At 48.6% G+C, this 18,519-nt stretch overlaps 2 protein-coding genes across 3 annotated transcripts; one reads left to right on the top strand and one right to left on the bottom strand.

The window, feature by feature from the left end:
* The first annotated feature begins 106 nt into the window (after nt 1–106).
* On the top strand, nt 107–8,211 carry PPP1CA (protein phosphatase 1 catalytic subunit alpha). The gene is made up of 7 exons (XM_081000603.1): nt 107–384; nt 3,052–3,183; nt 4,121–4,351; nt 4,649–4,753; nt 6,234–6,457; nt 6,677–6,811; nt 7,809–8,211. The coding sequence occupies exons 1-7, from the start codon at nt 330–332 to the stop codon at nt 7,917–7,919; spliced, it is 993 nt and encodes a 330-aa protein (XP_080856729.1). The 5' UTR covers nt 107–329; the 3' UTR covers nt 7,920–8,211.
* Nucleotides 8,212–10,194: 1,983 nt separating this feature from the next.
* On the bottom strand, nt 10,195–18,238 carry RAD9A (RAD9 checkpoint clamp component A). Of its 2 annotated transcripts, none has more exons than XM_081000616.1 (11): nt 18,100–18,238; nt 17,455–17,525; nt 16,807–16,947; nt 15,457–15,571; nt 13,990–14,089; nt 13,564–13,673; nt 13,196–13,302; nt 13,047–13,111; nt 12,545–12,640; nt 11,768–11,966; nt 10,195–10,654 (listed from the first exon to the last, which is right to left on the bottom strand). In XM_081000616.1, exons 1-11 carry the CDS (start codon nt 18,131–18,133, stop codon nt 10,550–10,552), a joined length of 1,143 nt encoding a protein of 380 aa, XP_080856742.1. In that variant the 5' UTR covers nt 18,134–18,238; the 3' UTR covers nt 10,195–10,549. The 2 variants fall into 2 exon arrangements, with proteins under 2 accessions (XP_080856742.1, XP_080856743.1); XM_081000617.1 differs by having other exon boundaries at nt 11,768–11,969; nt 12,551–12,640.
* Between the last annotated feature and the right edge of the window lie 281 nt (nt 18,239–18,519).

Here is an 18,519-nt window from a genome sequence, read left to right as displayed (position 1 = left end):
CTTTGTGGGGAGAGGCCACGGCCCGCGCAGTCGCAGCTCGCCGGCTCCGGGGCGCGCGCCGATTCCTCCAGCCTGTAGGTGGTGGTGGCGGCGAGGGCGGCCGCCGGGGCCTGTGCGCTCGCGTCTGCCCTTCCTGCTCGCTGCTTCTTTCGGCGGAGGCTCCTCGGCGAAGAGGTAGAAGAAGAGCCGAGCCGGCGCTGCCCCTTGCTCTTCGCCTGCGCTGGGAGCACCGAGTCGGGCCGGCGGGAGGGGGCGCGGAAAGAGAGAGCGGCGGAGGGAGAGAGAGCGGAGCCCAGGCAGCGCAGCTTCCTCTCTCCAAGCGGGCCGCCATGTCGGACGGCGAGAAGCTCAATTTGGATTCCATCATCGGGCGCCTCCTGGAAGGTGAGCCGCGGGGGCCGGGCGCGCAGCGGGCGGGGGGGACCCTTGCCATTGGCTGCGGCGCCGCCGCCCCGCATGGAGAATTGCGCGCGGGGCTGGACTGGGCTGCTGGAGATTCCCGATCGCCCTCCTGCTCCTCTCCCCGCGATGGAATGCGCGGCGGAGGAGGCGCCCCCGCTCACGCTGCTGCTTCAGCCTCCGCTGCGAACGCGCGTGGCGGCGAGAAATCCGCGCAGACCCCTGTACTAGCTTTGCACCCACGCACGCAACAGCCACTTTTGCGGGGGGGGGGGAGATGTGTGAGTGCTGAACCATTCTCCTTTGTCTTTTTTGGGGGGAGGGTGTTCCTATTAGGTATATCACCAGGGTAAGTTTTGCGTGGATTCAGTGCTCCACACACTTCCTTCCCCCTCCCCCCGTCCACTCCTGTGAAACTCGTAACTCAGGCTGCTCCCTCCCCCCCCCCCAAGTGAGGCTCTGGCGTGAACTTCCGTGGAGGAAGCGCGGCTGTTAACGCGCCGCAGGGAGGGTCGGGTGACTAGAACTAAATGCAGTAAGACAGCCGTGATCTCGCGTGGGCGCCCTCGGACTCAACTCGGAGCTTCCCCGCACCGCGAAATCGCTGCTGCCCTCTTTTTGCCGGGTGCGGCTCCCTCCTCGCGGCTTCCCGCTAGGCGAGGCCTGGATAAGGACGGCTAATTTCTGAATCCGAAGCGGGCAAGTAGCAGGATGGAGGCTCGGCGAGGGGAATTGGGGGCGGCGGCGCCTCCAGAAGGGCGTGTCGACGCCCGTGGGATTTCCTTGCGCCCGCGTGTCGGGCGGGGGAGCGCCCCTCGCGACGTAATGCGAACAATGACGGCGATGGAACCCTATTGAGCGATTGGGCAAGCATGGCGAGCGTGGGAACCGTGCCGCCCCGATGCTCCGCAGGCGCCGGCGAGGGGAGAGGGAGGTGCTGTTCCTCTTTACGGGGAAATAGCGTTGCTTTTTGGCTCGGCTTTGTGGGCGGGGTGGAGCGCAGGTGTCGGCCCACCTCCGCCTCGGCGACGGTCAGGACCTGGGAGCAGAGCCCGGCGGGGCGGGGCGGATTCCTGTCCGCTCTCGCAGGCGGCTACTGTAGCCGTGGATCCGCGACCAGAGGCCCCCGAAAGGGGCTTGTCCCTAGCAAACCTCTCCACTTCTTCTCAGGTGGATCTGGCCAAGAATCTAGATGGGGCATTGCGCTGGCAAAAACCCCCAGGAAGAAACTTAACGGCCCCAAGCCTCAGCATGTTTACTTGAGAGTAGGGCCCACTGAATTCAGCAGTTGGGGAAGACTGGGGTTGTAACCAGACCAGGGAAAGTGCTGTGTTTTTCCTGGCCAGCTAGATGTACACCTGTGCTGGTGCGATGAGATTTCAGTTTGGCTGGGACTATCCTGAACCACTTCCTTGTAAGGTAGGACGCTTCTGTTCCTGTTGCCCAACTAGAGGATAGAAGCTGAAAGAAAGCAGCAGTGTACACAAGAACAGGCAGTCAGAGTTAAGCTTGCTTGGGTTTGCCCAGCAGGCCTTCACCTGGCATAGTAGTATTAGTCAGCATTGGTTACTCATAGGAACATAAGAAACTGACTTGTACGGAGTCGGACCATCAGTTCATCTAGCTCTCAGATTGTCTCCACCAACTGGAAGCAGCTCTTTTGGGTTCCCTGGAGATGCCAGGAGTTGAACATGGGATCTTTTGCAATCAAAGCTGATGCTCTGCTTGTGATGTGGGTTTAATGAGGAAAATAAAATTAAAAATATTGCACACACACTGTGCATATTAGGAAAAAACACATCGGGACATTTCTAGAGCATGTTTATTTAGTTGCATTTAGTAATCAGAAGTATTTAAAAACAAGAACCTCCCAAGTTTGCCTAATATTTGGAATCCAATCCTTATTACTGGTGGCCTTATGAAAGTTCCTTTGTAACTATTATAAAATTGAGTTGTTTGCACCAGCCTATTCCAGATGGTGGTGGGGCTTTCTGGTAGCATAGCTGCAATTCCAAAGCTCTAGGTTTTCACATGCCAGCGCCGTGTACTGATCCTGCTTGTTTTGCTCTGCTGCTCTTGTCCCCATGAGCATGGCTAAAGGTGGTGAATTCCTTTAAAAAGTAGCCACCTGCATTTTTGAGATTTTTGGACTCCTCCTAGTGTCTTGTAATGCTTCTGTACCAGAGGGTATAGGTCAGACTGGCAACAGACTTGCGGGGGGGGGGGGGAGCAGGAAAACTACCAGCCTCATGTCTGGCAATGAGTAACGTAAGTACTGGAACAGAAGTCCCGCTAAAGTAAATAATGCAGGTGTGGTGCAGCTTTAGGCCTTCTAATGTGATAAGCGAAGGTTTCCAATACTAGCCTCTTGAGGCACTTATATATTGGTGGACTTCAAGGCAGCTGGCTTCGCATGTCCTGCCCAATTCTCCTTGCCATCCCAAAGTCAAGAATGCAGCTCTGCCTCTGGTGACGCGACAATCTCCATGGCATGGAGAGGAAGTAAATTTGGACAGGGCACCAGGACTGTTTCCAGAGAGGAGAGCACTGGGAATGTCTCTGTGAAGGAGGTGCGAGTGGGGAAGACTGGCGTTTACGAAGGATGGGGCGGCATGTGTTGCAGATGTCAGATGGCATGTTTTGGTTTTCCAGTGCAAGGCTCGCGCCCGGGCAAGAATGTGCAGCTGACAGAAAATGAGATTCGGGGCCTGTGCCTGAAGTCGCGAGAAATCTTCTTGAGCCAGCCCATCCTGTTGGAGCTGGAAGCCCCGCTCAAGATTTGCGGTAAGTTTCCAACCTACTGTTTAGTACAGCTGTCAGCCTATAATTGCTCAAGCGGGATAAATCTGAAATGCATCTCAATATTTTGGTAAACTGGGAATACCTATATCCCCCTCCCCACGAGCGGCTTTTGTTCATCATACTTTTATTCAATCTGTGGTGTTTACATTCATGTATGTATGTATTCGTTAAGTTCTGCCACATCTGTACTGTTTTTGGAGATGGGTGGTAAGTTAATGCTATTGCTGCTGCCTCAGCCAAGGTCCTATGCTAGTGGGGCACTGGCCCATGGCCCAGGTGGTTTGAGAGGCCCACAGACCTCCCCTCCAAGACTGCAATCTGCCTGCTCACTCTGTAGCTCACTTAACCTCGCCCCTGTCTGCCAGTGATGAACCTTCATCTGATTCCCTGTTCATTTTGGTTTCAGGCAAGTTGACATTAGGAAGGGGCAAAAGTCACAGGGAGGTGCGAATTAAAAGTGGCAGAAGTCAGAAGAAAGTGAGCAAAATGAAAAGGAAAGTGAGAGGGAGACAGGCAATATCAGCAGGTGAAAGGAAGTAGAAGGAGGGGAGAAGATGAAGAAAGGAGGACAGTAATATTTGAGAACGTAAAGAAGCAGAAAGGAAGAGGTAAGGGGTGGGGCTTAGAGTGGAGAAGGGGTGGGGCATGAGGACATGGAGAGGACAAAGGGGTTCACTGGTACCCTGTGCATAAGACCTCAGTAACCTGGACCTGGATCTGTGCCGCTGCCTCTTCCTTAGAAACACCTCAGACCCTTGCAGCTGAGAGGAGGAAAGAGGATCATCTGCATTTGTACCCTTCTTGGTCTCTTGCTCTCTCCCCTGCTCAGAAAAAGAGCTGTGTTATGATCCGTCATACATTTCCAACAGTTCCATCAGCGCTCCTCTTCTGTTATCAACTGCCCCCTCCCCTTTTCCAGGTGACATCCACGGGCAGTACTATGACCTGCTCCGACTCTTTGAATACGGGGGCTTCCCCCCAGAGAGCAACTACCTCTTCTTGGGTGACTACGTGGACCGAGGGAAGCAGTCGCTGGAGACAATCTGCCTGCTCTTGGCCTACAAGATTAAATACCCTGAGAACTTCTTCCTGCTGCGGGGGAACCACGAGTGTGCCAGCATCAACCGCATCTATGGCTTTTATGATGAATGTGAGTGCAAGGCTCCTATTTAGAACTGTGGGTGTGCAAGTGTGGAGGGTGGAGAGAGGATAGGGATGGGGAACTAGAGGACCGGGGTCTAAATGTGGCCCTCCTAACCTGTCATTCTGGCCCCCCAGCATCCGTCTGTTCTTACTGGGATGCTCTTCTTTCTCTTCCTTCCCCCTGACCCTAGCCCCCTACATTGCAGGAGCATGGCTCCTCAAAATAGCCCCTTCTTTCTCTTTCTTTCTTTCTCTCTCTCTCTCTCTCCTTGCTAACGTTTCCCGATCCCCCCACTTTTTGCAGGTAAAAGGCGCTATAACATCAAACTGTGGAAGACCTTCACGGACTGCTTCAACTGCCTGCCTATCGCTGCCATCGTCGATGAGAAGATCTTCTGCTGCCATGGAGGTGGGCCAGCCCCAGAAAAGATGGGGATTGGGTTGGAGGGGAGAAAATGCTGCTCCTGCGACTGGCGACTGTGTTTGCGTGGCCTGTCCCAGGTGGTTTGCAACCAGCAGTGTCTCTGGCAAAGAACAAAAGCTGCTGCAGCCACAGGCCGTGGGAGCAACCTACCTTGGAATTAGGTGCCTTGGCACATGGTGAGCTGGCGCTCTTCCTCGGGGGGCGGGCAGAATAAAAGCCCGGGGAAATGTTTACACGAATGGGAAGAAGGTCAAGACTTTTTACAAGGGTTTCATCATTTATTCATTTGTTTTTACTGCGGAGTTTGGAGCGAAGGCTTTCCCCAGGTCTCTTTTGGCCCACTGGGAGAGCATCAGTTCAGCGCGTGTTTGGCAGGGGTGGATAGGATTCGGGCTTGCAGGATTTGTTTTGTTTGTTTATCAGCACCATAAAATTCAGTAACTGGAGACAGGTGGACAATAGTGGCTGCTGGCAGAGGCAGCTGCCTCCTCCACCCAGCGAGCTCCATATTCTGTGACCTGCATAGACAAGTACACATTTGCAGCTGGGTTGCTCCAGATAAGGGAGTCCAACACACGGGTTTAAAACCATCCAACAGAGCTGCACAGACCTGGTCGATGGCAACCAGTTATTACTTATATTTTATAGGTGAGGAGCACGGAGGCTGAGAGACTAGCAATTAGTAGAAGGCCAGGCACGGAGGAGACTTTAAAAAAAAAGAACTTGCAGCTTTAAGGAACTGTGTGCAATCCTAAGCATATTTAGGGAAATAGGATGCCAAGGATTGAACCTGCTGCTCTACCTACCACTGAGCTAAGGATTGCTGCGGCTGAAATATATACAACTTGTCCATGGATCAGGCATGTAGGTTTGCAAACAGCTGCAGCCTCTCTCTTTTTTCCGTGCCGTTTGTAAATAATGAGGAATCGGAAACCACCATTGATCCTTACAAATCATCCAAAAATTTATCAGGCTACCTTCTGCGCACTCATGCTGTAGAATACTTAATTCCATTTAGCTTTTCTTTCTCTGTAATTTCCTGATACTGCTTCTTTTTTCCTTCTTGCAATGTGTCAAGACATAAAGTAGCAGTTGGGGTTAGTTAAGGGAAGAGTATGTGTAGAGGGGCAGGCGCAGCCCTATCATTAGGCAGAGTCAGGAGGCTGCCATGGGGAGATGATACTGGGTGATGTAAAAGGGCAGCAAATGGCTGTTTTGCTTTATTAGTATTTTTAACTGTAGGAGAAGTTTGTGTAATTTTTCTGCCTTGGGCGCCAGAATAACTTGGCTGGCCTTGGGTACTATATGCCTTGACTCAAGGAGGGGGTGGGTGCCATTCGCTGCTCTGCCTCAGGCAGCAAAATGGCTTGAGCTGGCCCTGGCAGAGGGTATAAACTTGGCACAACTCCCCTCCCCACCTGCTGTCCCTTGGCAGCATTGACAGTATGTATACCTTGTTTTCCAGGGCTCTCGCCTGACCTCCAGTCCATGGAACAGATTCGGCGGATCATGAGGCCCACGGATGTCCCTGACCAGGGCCTGCTCTGTGACTTGCTGTGGTCCGATCCTGACAAAGACGTGCAGGGCTGGGGCGAGAATGACCGCGGGGTCTCCTTCACCTTTGGCTCAGAAGTTGTCGCCAAATTCCTTCACAAGCATGACCTGGACTTGATCTGCCGAGCGCACCAGGTTGGGGCACTGAGGCCGCCCTGGAAGGGGGGGGGTGTCCGTGCCTGGGCTGTGGGAGTGGGAACAGGAGAAGAGCCCTGCTGCGTCAGTCAAGGGCCCATCTATCCTGGCCCAGGGGAACTACAAGCAGGACATGGGGAATATGTACATACTATGCCTGCTTCACGGTTAATTCTCTGCCCTCTCCCTCTGTTTCTCTTTGCCTTCCCCCTCCAATAGGTGGTAGAAGATGGCTATGAGTTTTTTGCCAAACGGCAGTTGGTGACCCTCTTTTCTGCCCCGAACTACTGTGGGGAGTTTGATAATGCAGGTGCAATGATGAGTGTTGACGAGACTCTTATGTGCTCCTTCCAGGTAAAGACTATTGAGCATAGCAGTTTCCTCTTTTCCTGTTGCCAGTACTCTCTACCCACTTCTGATAGTGTGCGGGTTGTAAAGGAGGATAGAAGCCTTAAAAAAAAATAGAGGCAGATTTTTTGGTGATCCACTATCCTGATGCTGGATGCCACATAAGATGTGTGGGACCTCAGGATATGAACACCTCTCTTTTGATTTTAAATGTATCTCATAAATTATCGGTCCTATTTCAAAATGGTTTTCTGTATGCTGAATCGCTTATCAGAATAGGTTTCTGTACAAACGTGAACTGGAATGCCCAAATAACCAGCCTTCTGGGGCTACAGTAATTTATTTATTTTTTAATGTGAAACTTGTTTACATTCTTCCATTGGGAGCTCTTCCAGTTAGCTTTTGCCCAGTGCTCTTCTAGAGCTCTCTGCTATTTTTAACTAGGAAAAAAATCCCAAAGCCACAGGGTGATATAATATGTATGGAAGAAATTCAGTGTTGTGCTCTTCTAATTGTTCCATCAGCACAAATACCCCTAGGTGCTGTATTGAGGGGAGAAGGGAGAATGGGATATAAAAACCCCACCGAGGCAGCTTTTACAGTACATTTTATTTATTTATGTACATGAAATACAATTACCTTAAAACGATAGTATAAAAGTGATCATGAAACAGTTAAAAGAACAATAAATAGATGAATTAACACTGTATTTTAGCTTAAAAGATTTAAAAATTATGCCAGAATTAGCAGTATCAAAAAGCTACCAAGAAAGAAAACATGTGTTGAAATAGATTAGGTCTTAAGGCCTGTTTAAAGACCTGGATTTAAGTGCTAAAAATCTGACTTAAGAGGGCTTCAGTCCTTGTTTTGTTGCTTTGATTATTTAGCAACTGAACGAAAGGTAAAATGGGGTTGTGGGTTGCAATGACACTAAACTTTTACCCTGAAACTAATCTTTTCTCTCCTATCCCCTTCCCCACCCCTCATTTCTTGAATTCTACAGATCCTGAAACCGGCTGACAAGAATAAGGGCAAATATGGCCAGTTCAGTGGATTGAACCCTGGTGGGCGCCCAATCACTCCGCCACGCAACTCTGCCAAAGCCAAGAAGTAACTAGCCCTGCCTGCCCCCCTAGCTGTAGGTGTGGGGCCCAGGCTGTCTTGCGTAGCGGTTACAGTGTACAGCGGCTGCTTACCTCCCCAGGGCCCAGCCATGTAATTTTTTTAAAGAAAACGGCTGAATAAGAATTCAATACCAAAAATTCTGCTCCCCTGGGATTGGGGATGTCTTTATTTTTGGGGGTATTTTTGATTGACTTTTTTGCCAACTTTGTCCAGATGTGTGCTCCCCCCTTTCCCCCACGGGGGGTTACTACATCTTTTTGAATAAACATGTAAGATTCTTATGTAGCTGCTCCTTTGTCAACTGTTTGGGGAGAATAAAATGAATGGGGCTGCATGATGCGGCTTGGAGGATGAAACAAGCTCTCCTTAGGAGGTGTGGAGGAGAGGATGTTGGAACATTCAGGACAGATAAAACGAAGTCTTTCTTCCACAGTGCCTAGCAAAACGGTGGAGCTTGCTTCCATTAGATGTAGTGGTGGCCAACAGCTTTGATGGCTTGAAAAGGGGATTAGGCAAATTCATGGAGGGTAGGGCCTCCTGATAGCTGTAGTAGAGGTGACATGCCTCTGCAATACCAGCTGTTTGGAATCTTAAAGTAGGGAGAGTGCAGTTATGGGCTTCCCAGAGGCATATGGGATGCTGGGCCAGATGGGGCTTTGGTGCAGCAAGGCTGCACACACATTCTTAGAAATGGGAGCAAGTTACACGATCAAGACGAAGCATCTTAAAAGACATCTTGCCCTCTATCCCCAGTTACCTTTCCATATTTCACCTGCTAAAATCCCTTTGCACTTTGGCTGACATGGAGCCATTTGTGACTACCTTTGCAGGTTCCTCTGCTTACCAGTTTTAAGACTTTCATGTTGAAAAACTGGCTTGTTTCGGTATCTCTCTAGTCCAAGTTTTCTTCACTAACTACCACCTATATCTTATTCTCCTCACCTACCTGCATTGCCTGCAAGCTTTAAATGGAATAGAGAAGCTGAGCTATGCAGTGGCACTATGTGGTAAGACAGTCCCTTTCGTAGAGGCATGAAGGCTTCCTAGCTCTGAAGAGCATAAGTGTATGTGGCATGAATAGCATGAGCTGCGCAAGGGACCCTAAAGATGCAGACAAGGTCCTTATTTTAGATTCTTCTATATCCATTAGCTCACACAGACCAGTGGATTGGGAATCGGTAAAATACTGTGTGCTAATGCACCCAATTTAGATTCCAGTAGGGCTGTCCTGAAAGCTCCCATGATACTTTTAACACATGATACTCCTAACCGGGTTATGTAACACCACCTCCTTGCCGTAAGCTGTTTAAGGGAGCCTTTGCCCCTGTCTTCTTAATGTGAATTGGTCCGTTGTTGCTTGCTTAATCTCTAGTTAAATCCCAAGCCACAGCACAGTTATCAGCAGTTTGTAGGAATTAGCTGTGGTCCTCAGCCAAGGCAATCCTGCGGGGCTTAAGCAAAAAGCAAGGCAGGACACAGGAAGCTGTGCCTATCCAGTAGAATAGAACTAGAGGCCTACTAAGGACAGATATTTTGGGCCAGGAAAGGCAAGAGTTCTTATTAGATAGCTAACTAACAGCATCTTGAACTACACTGACAGGGTGGGGATTGATTCTGCATTAGGAGTGGGATTCAGCTGATGAATCCCACCAGTGGAAATTGCGCAAGGATTTCCGCTTGTACAACATGGTTCCCCCATTGCAAAATAAGCTCTGGGAGGTGTTAGGAGAACCCCTAGAGCAGCACAGGATGAGGATTGTTCTACCTGGCAGGCCAAAATGCGATAAGAGCACAATGCTGACTTCCTCCCCTGGATTCCATCTGGAAAAGACATCAGGCCTGCACTGTGGATGGGCACTGTTGTTTTACCAGAGGGACGGACTTCTTAAAGTGCCTTTATATTGTGGCAACAGAGGATAACAAAGTACGTTTGCCAATAATTCTGATGCTTGTAGTTAGGGCTGAAATATATTCACCTGCCTGCAGAAGTAAAGAGGAAATAGCAATGCTCTCCTTTGCTACCTCCTGTGCTTTACATAGTACTGCAGTTTACTAATACCACCCTGGCTGCTACAGATCCCTTTCCTGTAATCATCCTTCAATTCCCATCTGCCCGACAGCTAAATTATAGGTTTAGCAATGAAACAGGTTAATTACAAGGGAGGAAGAGAAGGCTGGCTCGAGAGGCGTGGAGTGGAAGGCAGTAAAAAGAAGGCTACAGCAACTGATGGATAACCACAGTAACAATTCACACCACAGTCAAAACATCTTTAAAAAATTTATTAGATAATAAGTATTCTACGTCTATGGATGTTAGCCACAAACCCACTGGAGGAAGGTCTAATCTCTCGCAGCCGCCTCCCTTTCAAAGACGTGCAGTAATACTTTAGCAAACAAGGTAGATCTATGTGTCTGTCTCAATGTGGTTCTATCTACAGAAGGTTTTTTTCTCCATGATGAAAGAACCACACAATTCAGCGCTGATTCTCGGAGCAGCAGGAGAGCTGAAGAGGGGCAGCCTGCGATCCAACCCAAAAGAGGGCTCAAGCTGCTTAGCTTGAAACATCTCATTTCTAGCAGTAGAGGTGTCTTATCATGCACCAGTAGCTGGGGGACCACTCACGTTTCTCCCTCACTGTCTTCTGCTAACACCTCTTGGCTTGTACATGAGTGGACCAAGGGCTGTGATGGGCTGAGGACCGACCCAAAGAACAAGGAGCGGAACTGCAAATGAAACAAAAGGGCAAAGACATGTCTTGGGGGTGCAGGTTTGCAAGAGATCTAAAAATAGTACGTTGTTGATATACCAGAATCTTGCAAGGTTGATAATATTAAAAATGTATTATGTTAAGAAAGCCATAGAAATATACTTGAAAATAAGCATATGACATTCAGTGGGGGGCATGTTGTGGTCAGGACCTGAGTGTTCAAATAGTTTCCATGTTCCTCCAAACCACTCCCAAACTAACAGCATCTCTTAAGTGTCTAGTTTCTACCACACCCTACCGATTCCCTTCCACTGTCTTAAAAAACCCAGATTTTGCAATCGTGCCATTACCAAAGCTTGACTGCTGCCACTGGAATTCTATGGCTCTGCTCCAGCTACAGATAGTCATGATTAAGGGCCAATGAACAAGCAAGCTGTTAAGTGACTGCAGCCTCTTTGCTTTCCATGGAAGTCTAGTTTCAATGAACTTTAACTGAATCAAGAAAGGGATGTGCAACATATTACAGCTCTAGCAGGTACATACAGTGGTGCCTCGCAAGACGAAATTAATTCGTTCTGCGAGTTTTTTTGTCTTGCAAGTTTTTTCGTCTTGCGAAGCACGGTTTCCCAAAGTCTTCAAAATCACCAAAGTCTTCAAAAACCTCAAAAAAGGCTACCACACAGCGTGCTATGAGTTGCTCCTCGAAGTCACCCTGGGTATTAACGGTTTTAAGAAAAAGGAAACAAACTTGCAAGACATTTTCGTTTTTTTCGTTTTTCGTCTTGCGAAGCAAGCCCATAGGGAAATTCGTCTTGCGAAGCAACTCAAAAAACGAAAAACTCTTTAGTCTTCCGAGGCATTCGTCTTGCGAGGTACCACTGTATTCCAAGGCTCAACATGCACCCTCTTGTGACCTGTACTGTGTGGATGCACACTGCCGAAACAGACTGCCTATCATGCCTTCCTGTACTGAAACAGATTCCACCTTTTTTAGCCTCCTGCATTATGGGTACATTCTGAACCACTGAATGCACACCCACTAGAATTGTAAAGTGGTCAAGAGATCTGCAGGGCCACAGTGCATCACACTTTCCACTACACATTCATGCTCTGATCCCTCTGCACGTACCCTTTTTTGTGGCGGTGTGCCAGGCACAGTTCCCTCAGGATCGCTTTCCAACTCCCTTGTATCAGAAAAGGTGCGTCTTGAGGGGAAGGTGGGGCTGGGAGGGGCTTCTGCCCCCTCTGTGCCATCGCAGGTGGTTTCCATGGCTATCATGTAGGCATCAATGTCATCACCGGCAAAATCGTAAGCAGGCTTGGATGTGCTGGCATGAGAGAGATAGGAGCAGAGCTGTGAGGAAGCACTTTCTGTGAAGAGACACCCCAACAAATAGAAATGGTTTCTTTTTGGGGACTCATGACTAAGGTGTTTGTTTTATTGACCAGAGGGTTCTAAGAGAGAAATTCAATAAGCTAGAAGGAAATCATAGGGTTGGAAGGGACTTCATAAGGCCTTCATCTCTCACATCCTTATCCATTTAAGCAAGCCCCAGTTCCAAACACATTGACACAAACTACCCAAGTTTAAAAGGCTAAAACTGACAAAATGCTTAACAGAAAGCTGAGAGACTGAGCTGTTCCAAGAGTAACCAAGGCAACCGTATATAGCTGCTAAGATGGTAGCTCAGGTCAGGACTGGAAAATGACAGGCAGATCTGTTCACTCTGCTATAAAAACACATATGACAAAATGATGCCAAGAGCACAGAATTAATCCTTTCTATGTGCCAAGCAGAGACTGTGTTCCTACCGAATATGTCATTGTCCTCTGGGATCCTCCCCGCACCCTGTTCCACTTCAGGGTGTGCCAGATTTTGTGGTGCAGGAGCTTCAACCCTGCTTACCTGTTGTTGTTCTTCTGTGAACTCTCTCTCTCAGCCAGAGTGGCCAAGACCAGGTGCACGTTCAGCACAGGGTCCTCCAGGGTGAAGATAGCTGGCCTGCGAGGAGAGAACTGGTGAGAGCAGGATTCTCAAGACACAGGCTTGGGGGCTAAAGGGGAATAAAGGGGGGATGGCAAAGAAAGCTACAGCTAATGGAGACAAGGACCCTACTCTTGCAATGAAGCAAACAAAGTCTGGCTGCTGGCTGTTACAGGACTGGCAACAAGTCAGGGCTGCTCTTCTGGACAACCTCACAAGATCAGAACAAAGGACCATCTGGTCCAGCACTCTCATTTCCGCAGTGGCCAACCAGGTCCCCCTAGGAAGCTTGCAAGCATGATGGCAACAATCCCTCCCATGCAGATGTTTCCCAGCAGCTGGCATTCAGTGGCCTCCTGCAGACGGGAGTTTCATTTAGCCACGAAGGTGCTTCCCCTCCAGAACGTCCCTCGTGAAGGCCTACCTGCCAGGGATGTCAAAGTGGATGTTGAGGGGGAGATTTGAGGACTCAGCAAAGCTCAGGAGGCCCTGTTAGAGAGAGGTGAAATGGGTTGGAAAGAGCACAAGGCCACCCATTTCAAATGAGGGCGAGGAGAGGGGAAGCAAACTCACCCGGAATTCCTTGAGGCAGAAAGTGACCTGCGTCTCTTCCTTGACATGGAAGGCCTGGAACTCGTCCTCGCTCAAACAGAGCTCAGTCACCATCATCCGGCTGGGCTCTGAGGGAGAGGTGAGGATCAAAGAAGGCCCTTGTTTGACAGCTACCACTGTCTACGCTTCCTACAAGAAAACTGCTAAGGAGAAACTGCTAGCCACATAAAGGCAGGCCAGGGACCCTGCAGGAACTCTCCACCTCCTATCATCCCCAGCTGCACAAATAGGATGTGATCTAAAGGTTCCTGAGATGGGCAAATTAAGTATCATCTCCTTTGATGGGCTCTGGGGATAAGATGGAAGCCGGGTCATGGCGGACAGCTCACCTGTCTCTTCTTCCAGGTAGCTGCGCAAGGTCACCTTCCCAGAAGGGCTGGCACCCAGGGTCACCTCAGCCTGTGTCAATGGAAAATGCACCACAGCATCCACCAATAGCCTGAAATAGATGAAGGAGGGGCAGAGAAAGGGGCTGAGAGGGGGAAGTGGCTTTCATGGCTGAACATCCCCACTTTCCTTCTGCATATAATACTCTTTGCCTTAATTAAAGAACCATGGCACAGCATCAGCCCACACAAAGCATCCGTTGATTCCCAGACCCATCAGCAACCCATGTTCCTCATTCCTTCCACGCTGCAGTTGATGCATCTTTAGTATAAGTAGACCGGTCTATGCACATCAATTGCAAGAACCTTCATCCATCCCTTTCCCTTCTCCGTATACTGCAATCTCTCTCAACCATACCATGGTCCCACCTGGGAGGGGCATGAAGAGCATGAGCGCACTGCCTTGTGTCAAAGACTGCCTGCAGGGATTCACAGTCCTGGAATGACAAGTCATGGGTCTTGATGACACCTGCAGAGACATAGATAAACAGTGTCACAGTGGGAAATGGCTCCAGGGCATTCTGTCTCCCAGAAGACTCTGAGCAACACAAGGAGCAGACATAAGGAGAAGGCAGCAATGGTCTACCCCACCCAAGGCCTAAAATGGAAAAGAGCAGCAGCCACCAGACATTGGGGATGGAGGAAAAACTCTAATGAAGTATTTTCTTTCTTTCTTTCGAAATACTTTTTAAAGCCTTGTTTTAAAATGGAATTGTTACAGCCAGTTCATGTTGCTACAAATCTTTAGATTCAAGATGCATAGATAGTGACTGGATTACTGCACGAGCAACACCTGTCGCTGGAAAAGTGCTTTTGATTGTTGCAGAATGCCAAGACACCTTCAGGTTAAATGTCCCAATCTGGAAGTCTGCCAGGCACACCGCTCCTGTAGGGTGGAAGCAAAGCTTTCATACAGCACAGCCTCCATCTCCTCTTGCTTCTCATGCATCTCAAGATTCCTCCATCTTCTGCATTAAGTGAAACGGGCTGATCAGTGGTTGAACCACCAAATTGCCGTGTGAAAGAATGGAGAAGTGAAAGAACTGAGAAGCTTGTTTCTATTCATACGAACTTTTCTTTTCCCCATGAAGTTTAAAGCAAAAGCGCAGAGGGATTTCAAATGAGGACTCTGATTAAATGAAATAAGCTTATGCTAGCGTTTTCAATGGAAATGCTGTTCACTGGGATAGAGAAAGATAAAAGTAGATACAATAAAAGAAGCACAAATAAAGCTAGAATTAGTGGGCTTTGCCTACCATTGGCTCTGGCTTCTCCTCCTTCTGGCCTGCCAGTTTCAATAGGCACTAGCCACCACTGGTGAGAACCCTCTTATTTGGGAGACATCAGTCACCGCTGTGTCCCTACCCTCTGCCCCCATTAGAACAGGACCATGATCTTCAATTATGCTTTTTTGCAGAAACTAGCTAGGATCCTTACTCAGGGTTGTGGATTCTCTGCATTTCTTTGCTCCTCAGGATTAAGCAAGGCAGAGGGCTCATAATTCACAAAACTGATCTTCACTGGATTCTCCCTTCCTTGGTTGCTCCCTTTCTTGGTTGTATTATTTTCTCCCCATGCACTTGGAACATCTCATGGCCCTGTCTCCTAACTCAGTACTGGCAGCCTGATGGACTGCACTGGAGATGGCACTCAAGGCCACACTTTCAGCCACATTTATCCCTACCATATTAGCTGTGATTCTTGCACTGCAGGGGATTAGACTAAAGGACCCTTTGGGTCCCTTCCCAGACTATATTTCAAGGATTCTACATCTTCCAGTGTATCACTCTGCACCCCCAAGTAGTGCTCCTCCTCTCCCCCACCCCCAACACTCACCATATTTGCAGTACAGCTTCACACGGAACCGGCTATGGTGGGAACTGAGCGAGATGAGGCATTTCTCCACCGTCTTCTCCAGTGAGGGGAGTGAGCGGAAGATAGCCAGGAAAGACTGGAGGGAACGAGAAGGAAAGCCAGAGTTCTGTGCATGTGGTTTCCTCAAAAGGGAAAGCCAGGACCAGTGTGGGGCAGTGGTTAGTGTCTGACTAGGCCTGGGGAGACTCAGGTTCATATCTCCACTTAGCTTCAATGTGTCATCTTGGGCCAGACACTATCTCTAGGCTTATTCTACCTCACAGGTTTGTCATGAGGATAAAACGGAGGGGAAACAGAGACCACCTATGCCACAGAGAGGAAAGATGGGATATAATGAATGTAATGAAGAAGAAAAAAACACTCTACTGCTGAAACCACTAACTTTGTCTCAGAGAACTGAGCTGGGGTGCTCTGATTCTGGCAGAGTTACTTCCAGGAGCAGTAAAAACAATTCAGTTTTGAAAGTCTGCACAAATACTGCTTTCTTGCCACTTAGTTGAGCAACAATTGGGAAGTGCAATGACCTTAATGTGAGCTGCAGATGGAGCTTGGAAGGCATTCGTTTCTTTAAGCCTTGGAAAGTATTTGTGGCAATCAACAGAGGGTGCACAGAGGGTGAAAAATCACAGTGGCTTATAAAAATAACCTGTATATTGAAAGCTCTCCTCCACCCTGAAACACACAGACACCAAAAACATTCTTCTACCTATCTTTGCACTGCTGAATCAGGCCAAGAATCCATCTAAAGCAGCGTTCCAATGACCATGGTCATCTAGATGCTTCTGAGAAGCTAGCAAGCAGGGCATTAAGGAAATGTCCTTTAGTTTTTTTCCCTTAGCATTGTTACTCAGAGGTATATTGCTCCTCAACCTGGAAGTTCCATTCAGCATCATGTCTAATACTTACTGAGACACCTTATCAGAACAGAACTCAGGGAGACGGAAAATTCTTGACTTGGAAGGATCTATGCAGCACAATATGGAACACATTTCAACCACTCAACCCACTGAGTGCCTGCTGCTTTCCTTAAAACAACAATAGTGCATGTGAAAAAAATAACTAAATGTCAGAGAATTCCTTAGCCAAGCCTCTTCTCTGACATGCCATTTTTGCAACTATGCAGTGATTTTTCATCACTATCACCTGCAGTACAAAGTGGTTCAAATGGGGTGTTTGTGCAGACCAGGCCATCATAGGTGCTTGCAAAGAGAACTATAGGCAACAAGTACCAGGTTGGAGTTCATTGGTCTTCTGATAAAAGCCTGCATTGCCCCATTCTGACCTTTCAACAGCCCCATGTGGGCCCCTCACCTTCATGAGCACTTTGCACCGGAAACCACCTGCATCCAAGTCAGATTCCGATTCTCCTGGCTGGTAGAGCTGGAAGAAGAGCGGGGCAAACAGGAAGCAGGCGTAGGCCGAGCGGGATGCATTGACCGTACGCAAGGAGAGCTGGGGAAACAAGGATGGGAAGTGTCATTAACTCCATCATTGTCACAGAGAAGATTCCCCACACCCCTCTTAGCTTCCTTGTCCTAAGTAGTTCAAATCCTGCTTTCTAAAGACACAGCATTGCTGCCTCCAAAACAGGACAAACTTGCATCATCAAACAGCTCCCAGCACATACAACATGCTAATCAATGAGATAGCTGCAATGGCTTAGGCCAGAGGAACCTGTGGCTCTCTGGATGCTGCGGGACTACAACCCCCATCTTCCCTGACCCCTAGATGTGCTGGCCAGGACAAGTGGGAGCTGGCAGTCCAAGTCCAAGGTCGCATACCCCATCCCCAGCCATGCAGAGTGATTGCAATACCAGGATAGTGTTGCTGCTCTGCAACAGAGACTCCCCTCACTTAGCTCACAGATGATGTCTCACTGATAAACGTTCCATTCTGAGAATTATAAGCAATAAACACACTAGACAGACCCTCCCTAGACCTCCCAGCCTGTCACCTTACCCCTTCTTGAAGAGGCTCAATGTAGATTTCATCTCCAACACGGGAAAGAGAGTGCACCGCTTTCCCCAGGGCTGCACAAGAGACAAAAGAACACTGAGAAGGTATGGATCAACATAAGCCTCTTCCGATGTCTGATCTTGCATTCCACCTCAGCCTGCCTCTTTGTGCAGGCTGAGACCATCCCCTGCAGAATCCTTCTTCTATTAAATAACCACCTGGGTCTATTATTTACTCAGAAGCCCCAGACATGCCAAAACACGTGTCATTCTTCTCATGTCACACTCCCATACAGGCATCATAACCCCACCCTCCACACACACACAAACACACACATACACACACATTCTCACTGGCTATCGTCTCATCAGGAAAGTCCCCTTATAACAGGGGTAGAGAAGCTGTAGTCCATGCATTGATGGACTACAACTCCCATCATCCCTGACAGATGGCCTTGCTGGTTCTGATGGGAACTGATGTCCAGCTAGAGAATGACAGGTTCCCTAATCCTGCCTTCACAGGTTTAGAAGCTCATTTCAGGAGGCTTCCCTTCTTCCTGTAACCATACAGGAAGCCCCTTTCCTGGTCAAACATCAAGCAATAGTCAACTTTGCCCACCCCAAATCCAAATAGTTAATCTTGCCTCACCTTTCACATTGCCCCCAGTAATTGTGCACTTCATGCCAAGGCAGAGAAGCCTCAAAGTTCCCCCACACCAGACACAAGGTGGGGGGAACTAAACATCCGGTGTATTCACCAAGTACACTGTAGCCAGCTCTGTTTTCTAATGGAAGGAACTCCCCAGAACTCCAAGTAGATGCTGAGGGGTGAGGAGAAAGAGAATGTATATGTACACATACATCACACATACATTGTTACAACTAACCATTTCATAGACTGCTTCTACAGACCAAGGATAAGCCCCACTAGTATTGTGATCATCAGAACACTTTGAAATCAAGTATAACCCATTGCGACTGGAGTTTTTATTTCCTATTTTTTCCAGTTGCCTTCCAAAGCAAAGTTCTAATCTAATAGTTTGTAAATAAATAAATCATTTTCTGACAC

Source organism: Podarcis pityusensis, assembly GCF_964106645.2.
Source record: "Podarcis pityusensis genome assembly, chromosome: 1".
Taxonomy (NCBI): Eukaryota; Metazoa; Chordata; class Lepidosauria; order Squamata; family Lacertidae; genus Podarcis; species Podarcis pityusensis.
This window is presented reverse-complemented; position numbering and strand designations above follow the sequence as displayed.

Excerpts from the sequence above, each read along its gene's own strand:
- PPP1CA (XM_081000603.1), top strand. The coding sequence starts at position 330 with ATGTCGGACGGCGAGAAGCTCAATTTGGATTCCATCATCGGGCGCCTC. Across the intron at positions 385-3,051 it reads CATCGGGCGCCTCCTGGAAG|TGCAAGGCTCGCGCCCGGGC; the intron begins GTGAGCCGCGGG and ends TTGGTTTTCCAG. Across the intron at positions 4,754-6,233 it reads GATCTTCTGCTGCCATGGAG|GGCTCTCGCCTGACCTCCAG; the intron begins GTGGGCCAGCCC and ends CTTGTTTTCCAG.
- RAD9A (XM_081000616.1), bottom strand. The coding sequence starts at position 18,133 with ATGAAGTGCACAATTACTGGGGGCAATGTGAAAG. Across the intron at positions 13,112-13,195 it reads TCTGCCTCAAGGAATTCCGG|GGCCTCCTGAGCTTTGCTGA; the intron begins GTGAGTTTGCTT and ends TCTCTCTAACAG. Across the intron at positions 10,655-11,767 it reads GCACACCGCCACAAAAAAGG|TTCCGCTCCTTGTTCTTTGG; the intron begins GTACGTGCAGAG and ends TTTCATTTGCAG.